This window comes from Nyctereutes procyonoides, unplaced genomic scaffold (assembly GCF_905146905.1).
Source record: "Nyctereutes procyonoides isolate TBG_1078 unplaced genomic scaffold, NYPRO_anot_genome, whole genome shotgun sequence".
Classification (NCBI taxonomy): Eukaryota; Metazoa; Chordata; class Mammalia; order Carnivora; family Canidae; genus Nyctereutes; species Nyctereutes procyonoides.
In genome coordinates, this window is record NW_026575052.1 from 55,665,004 (window position 1) to 55,683,325 (window position 18,322).

General features: G+C 43.6%; 1 protein-coding gene across 2 annotated transcripts in view; it reads left to right on the plus strand.

Moving 5' to 3' along the window:
* The window catches only part of FBH1 (F-box DNA helicase 1), a 50,256-nt gene that overhangs the window by 5,429 nt on the left and 26,505 nt on the right, over positions 1–18,322 (plus strand). Inside the window, exons 2-8 of one of the 2 annotated variants that reach the window (XM_055331128.1) lie at positions 5,044–5,199; positions 7,556–8,157; positions 12,237–12,367; positions 12,473–12,608; positions 14,974–15,164; positions 17,272–17,364; positions 17,705–17,799. In XM_055331128.1, the coding sequence (XP_055187103.1) occupies positions 5,044–5,199; positions 7,556–8,157; positions 12,237–12,367; positions 12,473–12,608; positions 14,974–15,164; positions 17,272–17,364; positions 17,705–17,799 (1,404 nt within the window). The remainder of the gene's footprint in view (positions 1–5,043; positions 5,200–7,555; positions 8,158–12,236; positions 12,368–12,472; positions 12,609–14,973; positions 15,165–17,271; positions 17,365–17,704; positions 17,800–18,322) is intronic. The other variant, XM_055331129.1, reaches the window with a different exon arrangement.

The window sequence follows — 18,322 nt, forward strand, 5'->3', positions numbered from 1 at the left end:
GAGTTGAGGAATCCTAGCCGAACAAGTACCTGAGGGTCTGTTAACTTGCGATGTATTATCTTAAGCTCTTTGAGGAATAAGGTGGTGAGACGTGTTCCCCGCCTTTCGGGGGGCTTCTAGTCCAGGGGAAGTCGGGAAGAGCTGGAGGTCGGGGGAGACCTCTGTCAGCGGGTGTGCCTAGAGGGTGGCCCTGAGGCCAGGCTAGCGGGGGACAGATGTTGTCTAGTTGAAGACGTTCTGGGCTGGGTAAAGGTAAGAATCACTCCAGGGACTTGCCACTTTGAGGTCAGCACAGAGTGGGAACCTGAGATGCCTGTGGTCTGCTGAGCTGTGGGCCCTTGAAAAGGGGATCACGAGAGTGGTGGGCAGAGAGATGTCATGCTCTAAGAAAGCGGTGTGGTCACGGGCAGAGTTCTGCTTGACAAGATGGCTTTCATATGTCCTCAGTGCTTTCCTGTCCTGACACATGAGGGAGATGACTAACATCTCTGTTAGTCACTGTGGGAGTCTCCGAGAGGGGTGCACACCCCCACTTGGGTGCAGAGGAGGTCCATACTGCAGAGACCTCATGTAGCGTGGGTAGCCCATGAGTGCCCCTGCCCTCTCGCGTCCCCTTCAGCTGCACACGTTCGTCGCAGAGCACTCTTTACCTTTGCTCCTTAAGGAGCCACGAGCAGCTTCTAACAGTAAGGGGAGCCCCGGGAGAAACTGGGTGCACAGTGTGCTTGCCACGGGTGTGGGATGGGGTGGGGATACCATGAGGTTTGGGTGACTCAGGGGAGGAGGAGGTAGCATTTGAACATCTTCCCTTTGATAAAATTATACTTGAACTGTTGGCTTGAAAGTATGTTAAGAAGAATAGAAAGGTGGTTAGAATTTTGCTGTACTTTTTTTTTTTTTTAATGATTTCACAAGAACATTCGTGCCATTAAAATAAAACCCCTGCGCCTCTAAGGAGGCATGGAGCGTGGTGCTGAGGACATGTTGTTCTTCCGTTTCAGCCACTGGGTTTGTCAGCCTCCGTACGGATGTCACTAGGTATATTCATATATATCATCTCATGTGAACCACGACCATCCTGTGAATTCCAGGTGGCAGGTTATTGTACTTCTCCACTTTAAATGATGAGGGAATCAAGGCTTCTGGTGATGAGTACACCTGCCAAGTAGAGGAGGTCTTGTGACTGAGTCGGCGTGTGCCACACCTTGAATCACAGGTCATTGATGTGTGTGACTTCAGAGGTGGACAGACCCGGGGCTCCTGGCTCCCAGGTCACGGAGTCATAGTGCTTCATCTCTCACAGGTCTGAGACTCAGATAAAACACAATCTAGTTTTTCGTACCTCTAGCTGAAATCAGAAAAGTCATTTTCGATTTGTGAATCCAATAAAAGTGGTGGCTCCGTCTCCCGGGTAAGCTGTCACGGATGGCTCAGGTGACGTCCCTCCTGATGGACAATACCCAGAAGCCAGAGCGCTCAGCGTGGGTGCCCCTAATTCCTGCCGCTCTCAGCCTTGGCTCCTTACTTGATGGCTCCATGCCAGGATAAGTGGGAATTTACCAGAACTCTCTGGAAGCAGAATACTGTGTTCCACTCACTCCTGGTAGGTCTTCCTTTTGCTCTTCTTGTGCCTTTGGAAGATTTCTGCAAACATTTCATCCTCTTAACAAACATTTTAGATTCTGATGTATTTTAACAAAATAAATATGTAAATAAGAGCCTACCCTGTCCATTTACTTCTCATCTCACAAACTATTCCTTTTGGGTATCTCTGATGTTCGTCTGGTCTGCCTGCCGCAGGTTCCACACGAAAGCAGTTGTGCAGCAAATTCCTAGTGACCTGGAGCTTAGGGTCCTGCGTGCCACCCAGCATTACCACTATCCCTGCTCTTTCCTCCTCCTCCTCCACGCTTCGTGTTTGCTGGACAGGTGCTGTGTGTCTGGCACATGTGAATAGGAACAGAAAAGACAGAATAATTCCTTAACCTACTTGAAACAAACTTACTGACTGACTCCTGGGCTTGTGGTTAAGACATTACCACCCCGTTGATGGTCATCGTCAGCGCCTCCATGTTTTCATTATGGCATCGTCGTTAGAGTTAGTTGGCTGGGGAAGGCTGGGATAAAGCCATTCTTTGGTACTTTTTACGGAAAAAGTTCCAAGATGCTTGGCATCTCTATTAGTACCTCATCTATAAACACCGGCTGTCAGCTACTGTCTTGTTTAACAGTTTCCCAAAGCCGAATTTAAGGTATATTGTAGATTTTCGTGGGCATCTAAACCCTTGATTTACTACAGCATTCTAATTGGTTCTATGTCTATTGCCTTTTAGAAGTCGTCTTTTTTTTTAATTTTAAAGATTTTTATTTATTTATTTGAGATGGAGAGAGAGCATGAGCCAGGGGGCGGAGGGAGAGGGAGAAGGAGAAGCAGGCTCCCTGCTCAGCAGAGAGCCCAATGTGAGGCTGGAGCCCAATGTGAGGCTCGACCCCAGGACCCTGGAATCATGACCTAAGGCAGAGGCAGGTGCTTAACTGACTGAGCCACCCAGGTGCCCCTTTTCAGAAGTCTTCTCTTACCCAACTCCTCTCAGTAAGCCAAGCAGGTCTGTGCTGGTCCCAAGGCCCTGGATTGTATGAATTTGAGTGGTTTTGGTGTTGTTAATCATATTCCTTTGTGATTTTATCCACGACAGGTTTTCCTGGCCAGGCCAGTTTGGCAATAGACCATCACTTTCTTTAAATAAGATATCGGCTATTAGTAGCTTTTTGCTACTATCTCCTGTTCTAATTCTAGATGTTCTGTTTGCCAGCTCTGAAACAGTTGGGGATATTTGAAGAGCCAGAAAAGCAAAGACCAGTCACGTACTTGGGATCTACAGTGTTAGTGGGTTTGTTGGTTGGAATCCTGCAGCTGCTACTGTAAGTTGAACCAACTATGCTTGGAGCACCCGAATTGGGCACCAGGATTTGTTAGTATTCTATAAGGGCCACTGTAGCTCTCTCTAGCTTATGTCTTTTGCTAGTCTGACCAGAGGTCCCCATTCAAGGCAAAATAATTAGGTTGTTGACTTTGTTTGAAGCAGAAGGTGGTGAAGTGGTAAAGTTGTGTCCTATAATTAAAAAAGAGAATAATCGTAAGCCTGTTTTTTTCAATGTAGAAAATTTCAAATATATTTTATTTTTTTAATGTAGACAAAGTGCATGTTCATTTTTTTTTTTTTTGCCGCTGTGTGAATAGGACCCTGGGTTGTTTTGCATCAAGGAATATATTCAACAGCAACAAAAAAAATCAGTTGTAAAACCTTTACACCAGAGGGGATATTTTCTGTTCATAATAAGTAATTAAGATATATTACTTTTATTTCCCCACAGTATTTCCCACAGTATTCCCAGTAATACAGACCTAGCTGTAATTGGACTGCTAATGCATGTCTTACCATTAGGTGGCATCTTTATAATTGGAAAGTTATTTCAGTGTTTTATGCAAATTAGTCATATCTAAAGCTTTGTTAAGTAGAGTAAGCAGATGGGTATATTTGGGTGGGGTCTTAGAGTTCAATGACGGTTTGTGGCTGTATTTTCTCATTGAAGCATTGTAATGTCTCTAAGTCTCAGAGAACTGGTGACCTGAGGTCCAGCAGCTATTCTGTGGCCGGCTAAGGGCTCACACCATTGCCCCTTCCCACCTGCTGGCCTCTCGCTACACATGTGGCTTTTATCCCTCTGGCTGTGTTATCACTGCCTCTTGCCTCTAAATTCACATAGTTAGAAGGTCTCTAGCATCCTTTTGGAGGGGGTTGCACAACTATTTTTGCATGTGTAAATAATTTTTTTAAAGTCTTAAAATATTTCATGAAGATTTTTCTTCCTTAAAACTTGTTTAAACCTTGAAAGAATGAGCTGAAATTTGGATCATTTCTGAAGATGCCAAGGGTCAAGGGAGATTAATGATAAAAAAAAAGTAAATTGTGCTGGTTTTACTCATCAGTGACTTGGTTTCAGACATTTTCATGCTGAAATGTTGAGTGAGATTCTCGCATCTGACATGGGAATTTACTTGAATATTTTTAGGACCTGTGAAAATGTGGTAGTGATAGGAATGGATTTTATTCCTTCTTGGCCATCTTCTGTAAAGGATAACTTTAATTCTGTTACATCTGTTCTTGTCCTCTAGCTCCTTTTTCTTTCTTTTTTAAGTGTGACTCTTCAGAATGTTTAACATTTAGTATAATTGTTCCATTTAATGCCGTAGAGAGGTAGCTATATCGTGCGTGTGTTAACAGATACAGAAACATGAAATCTTGGTTAAATACGAAAAAGCATTACCTGACAGAAAGGGACTAATATAAAACTACATATGTCAATACTCTTGAGAGAGAATTCTAGAGACAGTTGCTGCTATAATGTGTTGCTAAGGGAGAGTATGAAATTTCCTCCTCTGAAGATCCTCAGGAGTGGATTGTCTTCCACTTGGGGGCCTCACTCTCGTCCTCTTCCATCACAGCTGGAATGGAGATCCAGGGGCTGAGGGGCGTATATTGTGGTCCCCTCTGGGACTTTACAGGGACTGTTTCATTGGTCACTGTGTTCTGCTTCAGAGATGTGGAGAAGCTAGTATATACAGAGGATGATGAATGAGTTTATTTTTGCAAAGCTATAGCGAATTCTTAAATATTTATGATTATTTTGGGAACATACACGGCCTGGCTAAAGTCAAGGAAAAGATGTCAGATCTCAACTTATTCATTAGTGGCAACTTCTTTTTGAACAAACAGGTCATGATCAGGGCTCCCAGGAAGTCTAATAAATAAAAAGAATTCATTGTAGGATCTTATTTTAGGATTCTTAAATTCTAAGGAAGACATGCTAAGAGACTGGGAAATGGCTAGAAGTGGATAGGAATACAAAGAAGGAAAGGGTTGGCTGGGGTGGCCTACAGTCACTAGATTCCTGACAATTAAGGATAAGTTGCTGGCTCACTTGTAGAGTTGGTGATAACTAACCAGTGTCCCATTTCTTCTGCCCATTGGTACAAAACAGTGAGACGGTTTAAGCGGAAGCATCTTACAGCCATCGACTGCCAGCATTTGGCTCGGAGTCACTTGGCTGTGACCCAGCCCTTCGGTCAGAGATGGACCAACAGAGACCCCAACCATGGTCTCTATCCTAGACCCAGAACAAAAAGAGGGACTAGGGGTAGGTCTTCCAAAAATACCTTGCATTTCAGAATCTGTAGAGTGTGTGACCTTTGAATATTTCTTGATATTTGTAAATATCGCTGCTGTGATTTTGTAGTTCTGTTGGTGACAGTTTGACACGTTTTTCATTATTTGTGAGTTTCTGTGAAAATTATAATCCTATGATAGCAGTTGGCCAAAGACCCAGGAAGACATGGTGGAGTGAGTTGCGTTAGTGTACTTTATCCCAGTGTGGTGGAAGACACGTACCAGCATCCCATCCCGCTCTTCCCCTCTAGAACTGCTGCGATGTCCTGATTCCAGCAGTCCATCACTACGTCCACTGTGCCATTAGTTTTCTCCAAAATGCCCCTTATGCAGTGCTTTCATGGTGGACTGTGCCCTGTCACCTAGTACCCGCCTGCTCAAGTTACCCTTCTCCTTGCCTTCAGGTTTTATTTCTTCCAGTTCAGCTGGAACGTAAATCATCAAGTTTGTATTCTTGATTTCTGTTTTCTGCCCTGCCGCTGCCACTCAAACACCTGCTATGAGATGTTTCCCTGTTACTATATGGACACAAGCTCAGACTTGCCACTGGCTGGTATTTATTATTAATTACATGCAAATCCTACTTCTGGCAGTTTGGGTTTTTTTATTGCCCATCTAGGTGCCAAACAAATTACTACTTTTGTTAATAATATCCGTCAGGATCATCCTAATTGCCTTATATCCCTTTGATATATTTAATTTTCAGAACCCAACTCAAATCTTATCTAGTCATCTTTAAATATTGTAATATATGTTTATCACTTTTTGGAACTACCATGACCAATTTATGAGGCAGTTTAAAACTCAGTGGTGATATTTTGTTTGTGTGTAGAAGTCAACTTCTCTGTGTCATGAGTTCTTCACTGACCAAGATTTTTGTCAGCGTGTGTACGTTTCTGTGTGGAGTCCTAGCACTGAGCATATAGCAGGCTCTTGGTGGATATGGGTGTGATCAAATGTCACAATTAGAAAATATCAGGATTTCACCCAGACCTATTGCCTTCAGACTCTGGGTTTTGTGTGTGTGTGTTTTTTAACGATTTTATTTATTTATTTGACAAATAGAGTGAGCACAAGCAGGGGTGTAGCAGAGGGAGAGGGAGAAGCGGACTCCCCACAGAGCAGGGAGCCCACTCAGGGCTCGATACCAAGACCCTGAGATCAGGACCTGGGCTTAAGGCAGACGTTTAACCGACTGAGCCACCCAGGCTCCCCAAGCTCTGGGTTTCTATCTGATTACTCCAGAAACAGTTACCATTTTTTTCCTCTAATGTAGAAAACATTATATCTATGAATTCTAAAGCCTAATCCTTTCTAGTACCACTCTCTTATTTTCCACAGTAAGAATTCTGGCTACAGCCATTTCAGGAAGGAACCATGTTATTCTGATATATATTGATAAGGTGTTTATTTATTTATTTTTAAAAGATTTTATTTATTTATTCATGAGGGACACAGGCAGAGGGAGAAGCAGGCTTCATGCAGGGAGCCTGACGTGGGACTTGATCCCGGGACTCTAGGATCACGCCCTGGGCTGAAGGTGGTGCTAAACTGCTGAGCCACCTGGGTTGCCCTGATAAGGTGTTTAAATACATCATTGGCATTTTACAATAGGGTTTAAAAATACAGTAGTGATGTGTGAAATCACCATTTGGACACCCTTAAGTGCCTGAAAGTCTTGAGATTAGGGAGCATGTATGCCGTGTTTTACTTTCTATTTGTCTCAGAATCATGGGTGCTGAATAGATGCCAACTGAATAAATGTGTGCACTAGGTTAGGTACCATTCTTCTAATATGAAGAGAATTCTGACTCTTTTTTTTATTTTAAAATCAATTAATGTATCAGCTTCACAGGAGGAAATAAAAATAAAAGGGCTTTAACTGAGTCAAAGAGTAAGTTTTTCTGAATCCTGATAACCTGAAGCATTTTCTTTCCTACTTAAGCAAACTTAGATTTTGTGTTGTAAGAGTAAGCCAGGAAAAGTGAGTTTTTGTAAGTGGGTGTGTCCACGTGAGCAGTTGTTGACTTTTTGTCTGTCCATTTGGGTGTTCAGTTTGTATATACTGCAAGGTGGAATGTGGTCCTCAGACCATGGGAGACTGGTGTCTGTCTCTTCCCATGTATGTGTCTGACTACATGATAGTGCCAAATAGAAATATTTTCTGGATTAAGTCATATATATATATAATCAATCGACCAATTGTTATATCCTTGTATTTCTTCACTATTAATGTATGTACTTAAAAATTAGCTGTCCTCATTTGGATCAACAGTGGGTCAGCAGTCATTCATATCTTGTTCATTCTGTTTGGGTTCTCTGTACAGGTCAAGGATGTCAAAGATACAACACTGAATTCTTCCTAGCTGGCCAGCAGCGGTGCACCAATGACATGGCCAAAAGCAATTCTGTGGGCCAGGACACCTCTAAGGACTCGGAGGGGGAAATGATCTTTGCTGCAGAGAGCAATTGTGCCCTGCCTCAGGAAGGCGATGGAGAAGTAAGACTGGGCTCGTCAGGGTCTGCCCTGTCTGCAAGGAAGCGGTCTCGGTCCTTTGAGGATGATAGGAATCAAGCTACAGGGACCAGTCAGTGGGATGGTGTTTCTAAAAAAACTCCACGGCATCGTTTGTCCCTGTCATGCACAAGACCCAGGGAAGCCAGGCAAGAAGCGGGGGACTCTCTGTCACAGCGTTCCGCAGAGTCTGGAGAATCCAGCCAACAAGTGGAGGATATTGGTCCAGATCCCATTCCTGACTCTTACTATGGGCTTCTTGGGACCTTGCCTTGCCAAGAGCCCCAGAGCCACATCTGTAGCCTGCCCAGTGAAGTCCTAAGGCACATCTTTGCCTTCCTCCCCGTGGAAGACCTCTATTGGAACGTGAGCTTAGTGTGCCATCTCTGGAGAGAGATCATCCTTGACCCACTGGTATGTCGGACACTTGTGGCTCTCTGCTGCTTTCTGTAAAAGCATATAGGTTAGCTTCTCTTAAAGCATGCCTCTGATTTTAACGTGTCTTCAGAAATGGTAGCGTCCATTTACCAATTTCCCAGGAGGCATTTAAGGCTCTCCACGTGTGCCCTCGTGTCTGTTTACAGCCTCATTGCCCACTTCTCAACATATCCCTGTATTTTATCCACCACAAGTGATTTCCTGCATCCTGACTGTAGGCCACATGTTCCTCCCCCTCTGTAGGTTGGTCCAGCTCCCTCTGCACCCCTGCCCCAGTAAAGGGCCCCTTATACCTCTGTTGACCTCTTATGTCTTCAAGGCTTCACCCTGTTCCTTGGAAAGTGAGATAGAAATTTTTCACTTTCTCTTTCTTGTGCTTCTGTAGAAATTTACACCTGAAGCTTACCATGTTCTGTATTATTGTGGAGAGAACCATTCTCTTCCTTTTAAATATTTTATTTATTTATTTGAGAGAGAGAGAGAGAGAATGCCAGGGGGAGGAGCAGAGTGGGAGGGTTAGGGAGGGGGAAAGAATCTCAGTAGACTGTACTGAGTGTGGGGCCTGATGCAGGGCTGGAGCTCACGACCCTGATCATGACTTGAGCTGAAACCAAGAGTTGGACACTTCACTGACTGAGCCACCAGGCGCCCTCCTTCCTTCTCCTCTTACAGTATTGGTTCATGGATAGAAGGGTGCTGGTCTGTTTTTTGCAATCTCCATTATGCCTCATGATATATACATAGGTGATTCATAAACTAGTCTCGTGTGAAAATGCCTGCGTGTCCCTCTTGCAGTTGATACAGTGGGCAGCCTGTGCTCTCAGAAGAGACTTCCTGGTGCTGACTTTGTCCTGTCACTGCTCTGGTGCCCTGCCCTTCTGTTTGTGCTTCAATTATACTTTTTCCCTCCCAGGTGCAGGTTCAAAGGTAAACCCAATGGCTGGGAGCATGTTTTGCTTGGCCTACGATATCCCCTAGACTGTGGGGATAAACCATAGAAATGAAGATGAACTTTCCCTTCAAATATAGTGAAGTTTAGAAATTTAGGAATGGAGGGCTGCCTGATTGGCTCAGTCGGTTGGGCATCTAGGATTCTTGACTTTGGCTCAGGTCATGATCTCAGGGTCTTGGAATTGATTCCCACATTGGGCTCACTCTTCTTGGGATTCTCTCCCTCCCCCTCTGCTCCTGTCCCCACTTATGCTTGTCTCTCTTTCCTTCTCTTTCTAAAATAAAATCTTAAAAAAAAAATTTAGGGATGGAATGCAAGATGGATATAGCAAGAGTTAGTACATTTTTCTTCTAAGCATGAAAGATAGTGGAGGAAATTTCATATTGTAATGTACTTGCTTCATTCTTTGCTTGAAGTCTCGTCTCCTACTTTTGGACAACTATCTTTATGCATTTGGATGTGAATTCTGTTGTATGTCATAGTATTTCTACCCACTGAACTGAGATGTCTCCAGTGTGAACTAAGTAGTCACAGATGGGGATGAGTGAGTTGTCTTCATTCTGCTTGAGAAGATCTGGAGAAGAATATCCTGACTTACACTTCTCTCTAAAAATGTTAGACTGACGTTGTTTTTCATCATCACTAACCAGGATGCTACATATTTATTTCAGATGATCTGTTGTAGCCCTCGTCTTCCTTTCATTACTCATAGTATCTTTCTCTGGTTTTTGTATAGGGTTATGGTGGCCTCACAGAATAAGTTTGGAGGTCGTCCCTCCCCTTTAGTTTTTTTGGAGCATTTGAGAAGGAATGATATTAGTTCTTATGAAGGAATTAATACTTGGTGAGATTCTCCAGCAAAATCCTCTGGTCCTGGGTTTTCCTTGGTTGGGAGGTTTTTGGTTATTGACTCAGTCACTTTTTGGTCTGTTCACATTTTCTGTTTCTTCATGAGTCAGCCGTGCTGGGTTGTCCTTTCTTCTAGGTTGTCCAATTTATTCATGGCCTTTTATTTCTGTGATACTATTTGTAATGTCCTCTCTTTCCTTTCTCATTTCAGTGATTTGAGTCTCCTTTTTTTTTTCCCTTACTGTACTGAAGAGGTTGTCAATTTTGTTGGTCTTTTTATTTTTTTAATTTTTATTATTTTTTTAAAGGTTTTATTTATTTATTCATGAGAGAGACACACACACAGAGAGAGAGAGAGGCAGAGACAAAGGCAGAGGGAGAAGCAGGCTCCATGCAGGGAGCCTGACCTGGGACTCGATCCCGGGTCTCCAGGGTCAGGCCTTGGGCTGAAGGTAGCGCTAAACCGCTGAGCCACCCGGGCTGCCCTTGTTGATCTTTAAAAAAAAAAAAAAAAAAATTATTTATTTGAGAGAGACAGAGAGAGAGAGAACAGAGAGAGGGGTGGAGGGAGAGGAAGAGCTCCATGAAGCTCCGTGTGGGGCTTGATCTCAGGACCCTGAGATGAAACCAAGAGTTGGGCACTTATCCCACTGAGCCATCCAAGCGTTCTAATTTTGTTGATCTTTGAAGAACACCAACTCTTAGTTTCACTGATTTTTTTTTTCTTTCAGTTTTTCTCTTTTCTATTTCATTTATCTCTGCTCTGGACTATTACTTCCTTCCTTCTGCTTGCTTTTTCCTAGTCCCTGTAGATGTAAAGGTAGGTTGTTGATTTGTGGTCTCTCTTCTGTAATATAGATGTTTACAGCTAAAAACCTCTCTGAGCATGGCTTTCACTTCATCCCATCAGTTTTGGTATGCTATGTTTTTGTTTTAATTTGTCCCTAGGTATTTTCTAATATCTTACTTCTTTTTTTTGGACCCACTGGTTGTTTATAAAAATGTGTTGTTTAATTTCTGCATACTTGGAGGTTTTCCAGATTTTTTTCTGCTACTAATTTCTAGTTTCATTCTGTAGTGATAGAAAAGCATACTTTCTATAATTTCAGTCTTTTTAAATTGGTTAAGGCTGGTCTTCTGACCTAGCATGTGATCTGTCCTGGAGAATGTTCCACATGTGCTTGAAAAGACTACATTCTTCTGTTGTTGGGTGGGATGTTCTGTATCTGCCTGTTCGGTCCACTTGATCTACTATTGTTCACATCTTCTGCTTCCTTACTGATCTTCTGTTTGATTCTTTAGTTCATTCTTGAAGGTGAAGTATTAAAATCTCCTGTAACTATCATGTTGCTGTCTGTTCCTCCCTTTAATTCTGTGCTTCCTCCAGTGAGGAACTCTGAGATTTGGCACATTTATATTTATGATTGTTATATCTTCTGGGTGAGTTGGCCCTTTTATCATTATATAATCTTCTTTTTCTTGGAATAGTTTTTGATATAGAGCCTATTTTTGTCTAATATTAGTATAGCCACAGTTCTTTTTTTTTTTTTTTTTTTAAGAGTTTTTTATTTATTCATGAGAGACAGAGAGAATGGCAGAGACACAGGCAGAGGGAGAAGCAGGCTCCTCACAGGGAGCCTAATGTGGGACTCAGTCCCGGATCCCGGGATCATGACCTGAGCCAAAGGCAGGCGCCCAACCACTGAGCTACCCAGGTGTCCCCAGCCACAGCTCTTTTTAAAGATTTTATTTTTATTTATTTGAGAGAGAATGAGAGAAGAGAGCACCAGCTCCGGGGGAAGGCACAGAAGGAGAGGGAGAAGCAGACTCCTCACTGAGCAGGATCCCAATGCAGGACTCGATCCCAGGACCCTGGGATTGTGACCTGAGCTGCAGGCAGATGCTTAACTGACTGAGCCACCCAGGAACCCCCAGCCACAGTTCTCATACTGTTTGGTCTTCACTGAAACTCTGCAGTATTGGTGTCCTGACAAGGGAAATTGAACTACTGGCTTTTCCCAGATTCTGTATCTTTGGTTAGAACCAAAACCAAGACCCAGTTCTCCTCTTTTCCAGCCGAAATGTGTGTAGTGTTTCTACCCTGCTTGCCCAGCTTTTGAATTGTGAGCTGTAAGTGCTTTTTAAGTGTTTGAAGGTTGTATGTTTGTGGCTTAATCTGTTGTCTCATGGCCATCTCATGGCCATTGCCTGAATGTTATTGTGGATTCTTTTTTTTTTTTTTAAAACGATCCAGTTCATTCCTTGGAAAAAGCTGTATCATCGATACCTGATGAATGAAGAGCAAGCCGTGAGCAAAGTGGATGGCATCCTCCTGAACTACGGCATAGAGAAGGAGTCGGACTTGTGTGTGCTGAACCTCATCCGGTGAGTTGCTTCTCTCCTGGGAGGAAGACCGATTCTGAAACCCCTTCCCAGATACTAGCACTTAGGATCACCTTTCTCATGGACTCTGCTGTGACTGTTGTACAGCTATACAGCCACCACGAAATGCTCCCCAAGTGTGGATCCGGGACGGGCCTTGTGGAGTCTCAGGGACCACCCCCTTCTTCCCGAGGCAGAGGCTTGCGTGCGGCAGCACCTTCCTGATCTCTACGTGGCTGCTGCGGTAAGTGGGGAAGCTGTGGGAAAGTGTAGGCACGGGTGACACCCTTTCCCATTGCAACAGAGTGTATTGGTGATTAAGTTTGGCTGAAGGTCATTTTATTTTTTATTTAAAAAAATTTTTTTTTATTTATTTATGATAGTCACACAGAGAGAGAGAGAGGCAGAGACATAGGCAGAGGGAGAAGCAGGCTCCATGCACGTGGGATTCAATCCCAGGTCTCCAGGATCGCGCCCTGGGCCAAAGGCAGGCGCCAAACCGCTGCGCCACCCAGGGATCCCTGAAGGTCATTTTAGATCTATTTTCAAAATCTTTACTTTTTTTTAATAGAAGGAGTTGTGGGGCAGTGGGAGAGAGACTCTCCAGCAGGTTCCATGCCCAGTGCGGAGCCCAACACGGGGCTTGATCTCACAGCCCTAAGGTCATGAACTGAGCCCAAATCAGGAGTCAGATGCTTCCCCAACTGAGCTCACACTCAGGTGCTCTCATGATCTCCCTTTAATCAAGCCTTAATCTTGTCATTCACCCCATTCTGGAAATAACAGGCCACATTCTTAGAGATCCTTCAACTTGGAAGGTACTTAATCCAATTTCCCATTCTGTGGGGGAAGCTTCAACAGAGGATGGTTATCTGGCCTCTGAAAACTTTGATTAATAAGGATTTCTTTACAGGATAGCACATTTCATTGTCAACAACTGGGTTATTTGAGAGGACCAGAGAAATGAAGTTTCTTACTATAGACACTGTGAGTCAGTGGAAAGCTAGAAATAGTCTTCAGTTTCCTCAGGCTTTTTTTTTTTTTTAATAAAATAAAATTTATTTACTGATTACATATAATAACATGAAAAGACACTAAAATGCTCACCGTGCTCCGTATCTTTGGTGATATGACAGATGACCTTTTATTTATTTTTGCATTTAATTTTGTTGTATTTAAATTGAATTAATTAACATATAATGTATTATTAGTTTCAGAGGTAGAGTTCGGTGATTCCTCAGTTATACCTGACTCAGTCTTGTGGCTCCTTATCTAGATCAGAGCTTCTTCTTCTTCTTTTTTTTTAAAGATTTTATTTATTTATTCATGAGAAAGGAGAGAGAGAGGCAGAGACACAGGTAGAGGGAGAAGCAGGTTCTCTGCAGGGACCCGATGTGGGACTCGATCCCAAGACCCCGGGATTATGACCGGAGCCAAAAGCAGACGCTCAACCACTGAGCCACCCAGGCATCCCTAGATCAGGGCTTCTTAAATTTTATCTTGGAAGCTATATGGACCCTCAAGCCTGTATTCTGCAACCTGCAGAGGGTTAGAAATCCAGCCGTGTGCATTCCTCTTTTTTTTTTTCCTCTACTGTCTTTAGTGAAGTGATTGATGGTGATGATGGAGTAAGATTTCTTCCACAGGATGGTTGGACTGAGAGTTGTATGAACTAACCTTTCTTGGAATGATTTTTTTTTTTTTTAACAGGGATATGTGTAATAAAGTTAAGAATGCAAAAGATACTTTTCCAGTATTTGACTCTCTGAGTCTGTGAACATTTTCTTAGATACTACTAACCAGAGTGTACTGTGCCTGTAGTAATAAATTTCCAACCATTTATTTAATATTAATTAACATTAATTAAAACATTATATTTTTAAAGATAATGAAAACATTTAAGTAATATTAATTAGAACATTAATTAGCATAGTGTTTAATCATTATTAAATAATAACATGAAGTAAAGAGTAGATTAACGTCTTTATGCCAGGGAATTGTCAGTCTTGGTTTTGTCCCCTAAGAAGACTGCCATCTTCTTCTGTATCCCAGGTGGGCACCGGTCGTGTGGTGAGCCTCCTCTGACTGTCGAGTCTCTGTGGACCTGGGAGCTCACGCTGACCTGGACAGGAATGGTGGGGAGGTGGGAGTATACGCTTTTTTGCAAGGTCCTTTGTTAAATCCCTTATTCATGTTTTTTAACTAAAGAAAACTAAGAACTCAAATCTAAGAGTGATGAGAAGAAAGGGATCCAGAGGAAAGGATGCCGTGTTTCCAAATATCCTGGGGAAGTTTGCACTTGGCTAGGGCAATCTGAGATAGCGCGCGAATGTCATACTTGGCTTTCTTTGCTGCTTTTTTGCAAGGTCCTTTGTTAAATCCCTTATTCATGTTTTTTAACTAAAGAAAACTAAGAACTCAAATCTAAGAGTGATGAGAAGAAAGGGATCCAGAGGAAAGGTTGCCGTGTTTCCAAATATCCTGGGGAAGTTTGCACTTGGCTAGGGCAATCTGAGATAGCGCGCGAATGTCATACTTGGCTTTCTTTGCTGCTCTTTATTCATCGTGTTCTGGGTCTTGTCTCTGCCCCCGTCTGCCTCCCTCTGCAGGGTGTCAACGTGTGGGCTCTCGTGGCAGCCATTGTCCTGCTGTCCAGCAGTGTGAACGACGTTCAGCAGCTGCTCTTCTGTCTCAGGAGGCCCAGCTCCACTGTGACCATGCCAGACATCACCGAGACCTTGTATTGCATCGCTGTGCTTCTCTATGCCATGAGGGAGAAGGGGATCAACATCAGCAACCGGTAAAGCGGTGGGAGGAGGAGCTGAGGCCCTAGTCGGGGAGAGGCCCAGTTCTGGCGCTGGGCAGGCCGCAGAGCTCACACCACTCCTACCCCGTCTCCCTTGTGGGGAAAGGAAGGTGCTGTGACAATCAGACCTGCTCTGCGAATGTGAAGTGCCACTGGGCTGGGAAGTAGCGCTGAGGCAGGTGGACGTTCAAGCCCAACGTGATGTTCCCCTTCCTTAGAAGGAGCCTTCTTTCTTCCTACATGACTACATTTTGCTAGGGAAGCATGAGGATTTGGTTCCTCCATTTCTTTTTTGGGGTGGTGTGTGAGCCATGTGGCTGAGTCTCACTGGCCCTGCCGTCTCTAGTACGTGGGTGCTTCCTTCAGAGTGACCATCCCCGCTTCACATGCCAGTGGGTGTCACAGGTCAGCTGGTGTCACAGATTTAGCAAATATGAAGCATTGGCTGCCTGTTGGGAGGGCCTGGTGACTGAGTCAGCCGCTATTCTAGCCTCGTGGACTAGGTGTGCAGGGGAGGGGCGACAGGTAACGCGTCGGTGAACGGGTTAAACAGGAACATCGTAATGAGTGAAGAGTGGTACAAAGAAAACTGGATGACAGATGAGTGGGGGAGAACACTACATTAGATTGGGTGCGAAAAGCTGCTCTGAGGAAGTAGCATTTGAATTAAAACCCAAATGTCAATTTTACAATGTCGTTTTAAGATCGGAGCGAGAGCATTTTAGCAGGAGTAGATTATTTCAGGGCTCAAAGACAGGAATGAATTTAGTATATACAAGGCAGAGAAGTGGTCTAGTGTGGATGGACCGTGGAGGGGAGGGAGACAGCAGCCCGACGAGGGAAGTTGAGGGTGGCCATGGGGAGAGGGCAGTGTGACGCTGCAGCCTGTCCTGGGGAAGCAGAAGGCCCAGAGAGGATTGTCTTTCCCTGGGATCCCTGAGTCCGAGGAGGAACGTGGCTGGTGGCACCACGGGCGCTGTGGCCCAGTCATCCTTGGGGAAGTTCAGGATGGAACATGCAGATGTCATGTTCCATCCTGAACGTGATCCATTGTCATCCCCAGCAAATGTCAGAGTATTTGCTGCGTTTCTGAGTTAGTTTCGGTCTGTTAAATGTCATTTACGTTGTGTCCCATGCCATGGCATTGACACACAGGACAGGGAACTTTAGGATTAATTGGGACAACACAAATGCATAAATCGTGAATGATGTTCTTAAGTGTGAATATGAACCTGCAGGTTATCTCCATGTCCACAAGGACAGAGATGAGTGGAGGGTATGATATGTTGAGTTTCCTCGTGTTTATGTATTTCGTCCTGCTTAACCTGGGAGATAATGTGACCAGAGACTGAAGTGTTGTGTTATTATAAGTATTTGTTGCATCAAAGAGATTGGTCCTTGGAGATATGTCTCACTCTGGGGATGGGGAGCACTGTGCTAAATGTGGCAGTTGGTGATGGAGAGAGTAGAGTTTGGGGGCATTGTGAACACAGCTTTGGAGCGGCGTGTAGCAGGCTGTTGGCCTGTTCCTGGCACGCAGCACTCCTGCTCCGTGTCATCTTGGGCCCCTTTAGGTGGCTTGGAGGCTGCTTTGTTTCCAGACCTTGGTGATCATATCTTGTTCTCTGTGTAGCACCCTTCCTTTGGGACCTTTAGGGATAGAATGTTCTTTGTGCTCCTACACCAATTACCACCTTACAAGAAGCAAAGGAGTCTGAGAAGGATAAGATGACATTAAGTTGATGCTGAGCAGGAATCTCACTGCTCAGAGTAGAATTTACATTTGTTTCCAGCTGGTTCTTACTACTTTTGTGATTATTTGTCTCTTTAGGGCACAGCTAGTCCTGGCCTCTCTCCTTTGCCATTACACATTGGAGCCGGGCACCTTTCCAGAGCTGTGTTTTACGGCAGGGCTTTGGTCAGCTCTAGGTGTATTTGAAGTCTTTTATTGGTTAGTTTCTTTTCATTTTTTTCTCCTACAAATTGGTGGTAGGTATTTTCTTTTTTAGAAATGGTAAGGAGTCCAAACACATCTGTGGGAAAACAAGATAGAGGTTGTGACTTAATTTGAGAATCTCTAAATCTGCTTTTTCCCTATTAGGATTCACTACAACATTTTCTATTGCCTGTATCTTCAGGAGAATTCCTGTACGCAGGCCACAGAAGTTAAGGAGGAACCATCGGTTTGGCCGGGGTATGTATATAGGGATTTGTGTATGTGTGTGTTTTGTCTTCTCTTCTCCATTCCTTCTACTTAACGAGGAGAGGTGTTCTGTCCTAACAATTTCATTGAGATATAATTTACATTATGTAAAATCTACCCATTTTAATTGTACGATTCAGTGATTTTCAGTACATTTATTGAATGTGCAACCAGTATCATAAACTAGCTTTGGAACATGTTTATCGCTCCACGGGGAGGCCTTTTGTTTGGTTCATTTTCTTCCGATTTGCTATTTGCTTTGTGATAGTCCATCACCTGGTCTTTTGAACTCCTTTCTATTTTTCTAATTTCTCTCTTATAATGATTATAGCAAGAAAACAACCATCCAACTTACACATGAACAACAGCTGATTCTGAGCCACAAGATGGAACCTCTCCAGGTGGTAAAGATTATGGCATTTGCAGGTAAGGGACTGAAGAGTCCGGTTCATGCCTTTTATCCCCCTTCCCTGCTACCTGTCAGAATTTCTTTACCTTGGTCTATTATCCAATTACTGCAATTAAATAATTTCAAAAGCAGCTAAGGAATGCTTGGTTTTTGGTTTGTGTTGTGGTGGTGGTTTTTTGTTTTGTGTTTTACCAGTCCGGGGAGCATCCACACTGGACTTCCTGGTTGGACAGATAGTTCATAGGAATTAGTCTGTGGGATAGATGCCACCAGGATTGATCCAGCCGGCATTTATCGTTGTATATTATATGCTCTGGTACTAATTGCTCATGGAGCGGCAGGCCATGTTTCAGTAGCTTCCTGATTTCTGTAGGGTTAAAGTCTGGGAGGCTCTCCCTGAGTTTGATTCTAATTTATAATCCTGAATATGCTGTCTGTAATTCTCCTGCCTCAGTCAACTAATGGTGCTTATAGTCTCCTACAGTGCTTGGTTATTCTTCAGTCTGAGCCTTTGCTCAAACTGTTTTCTACCTGGAATCC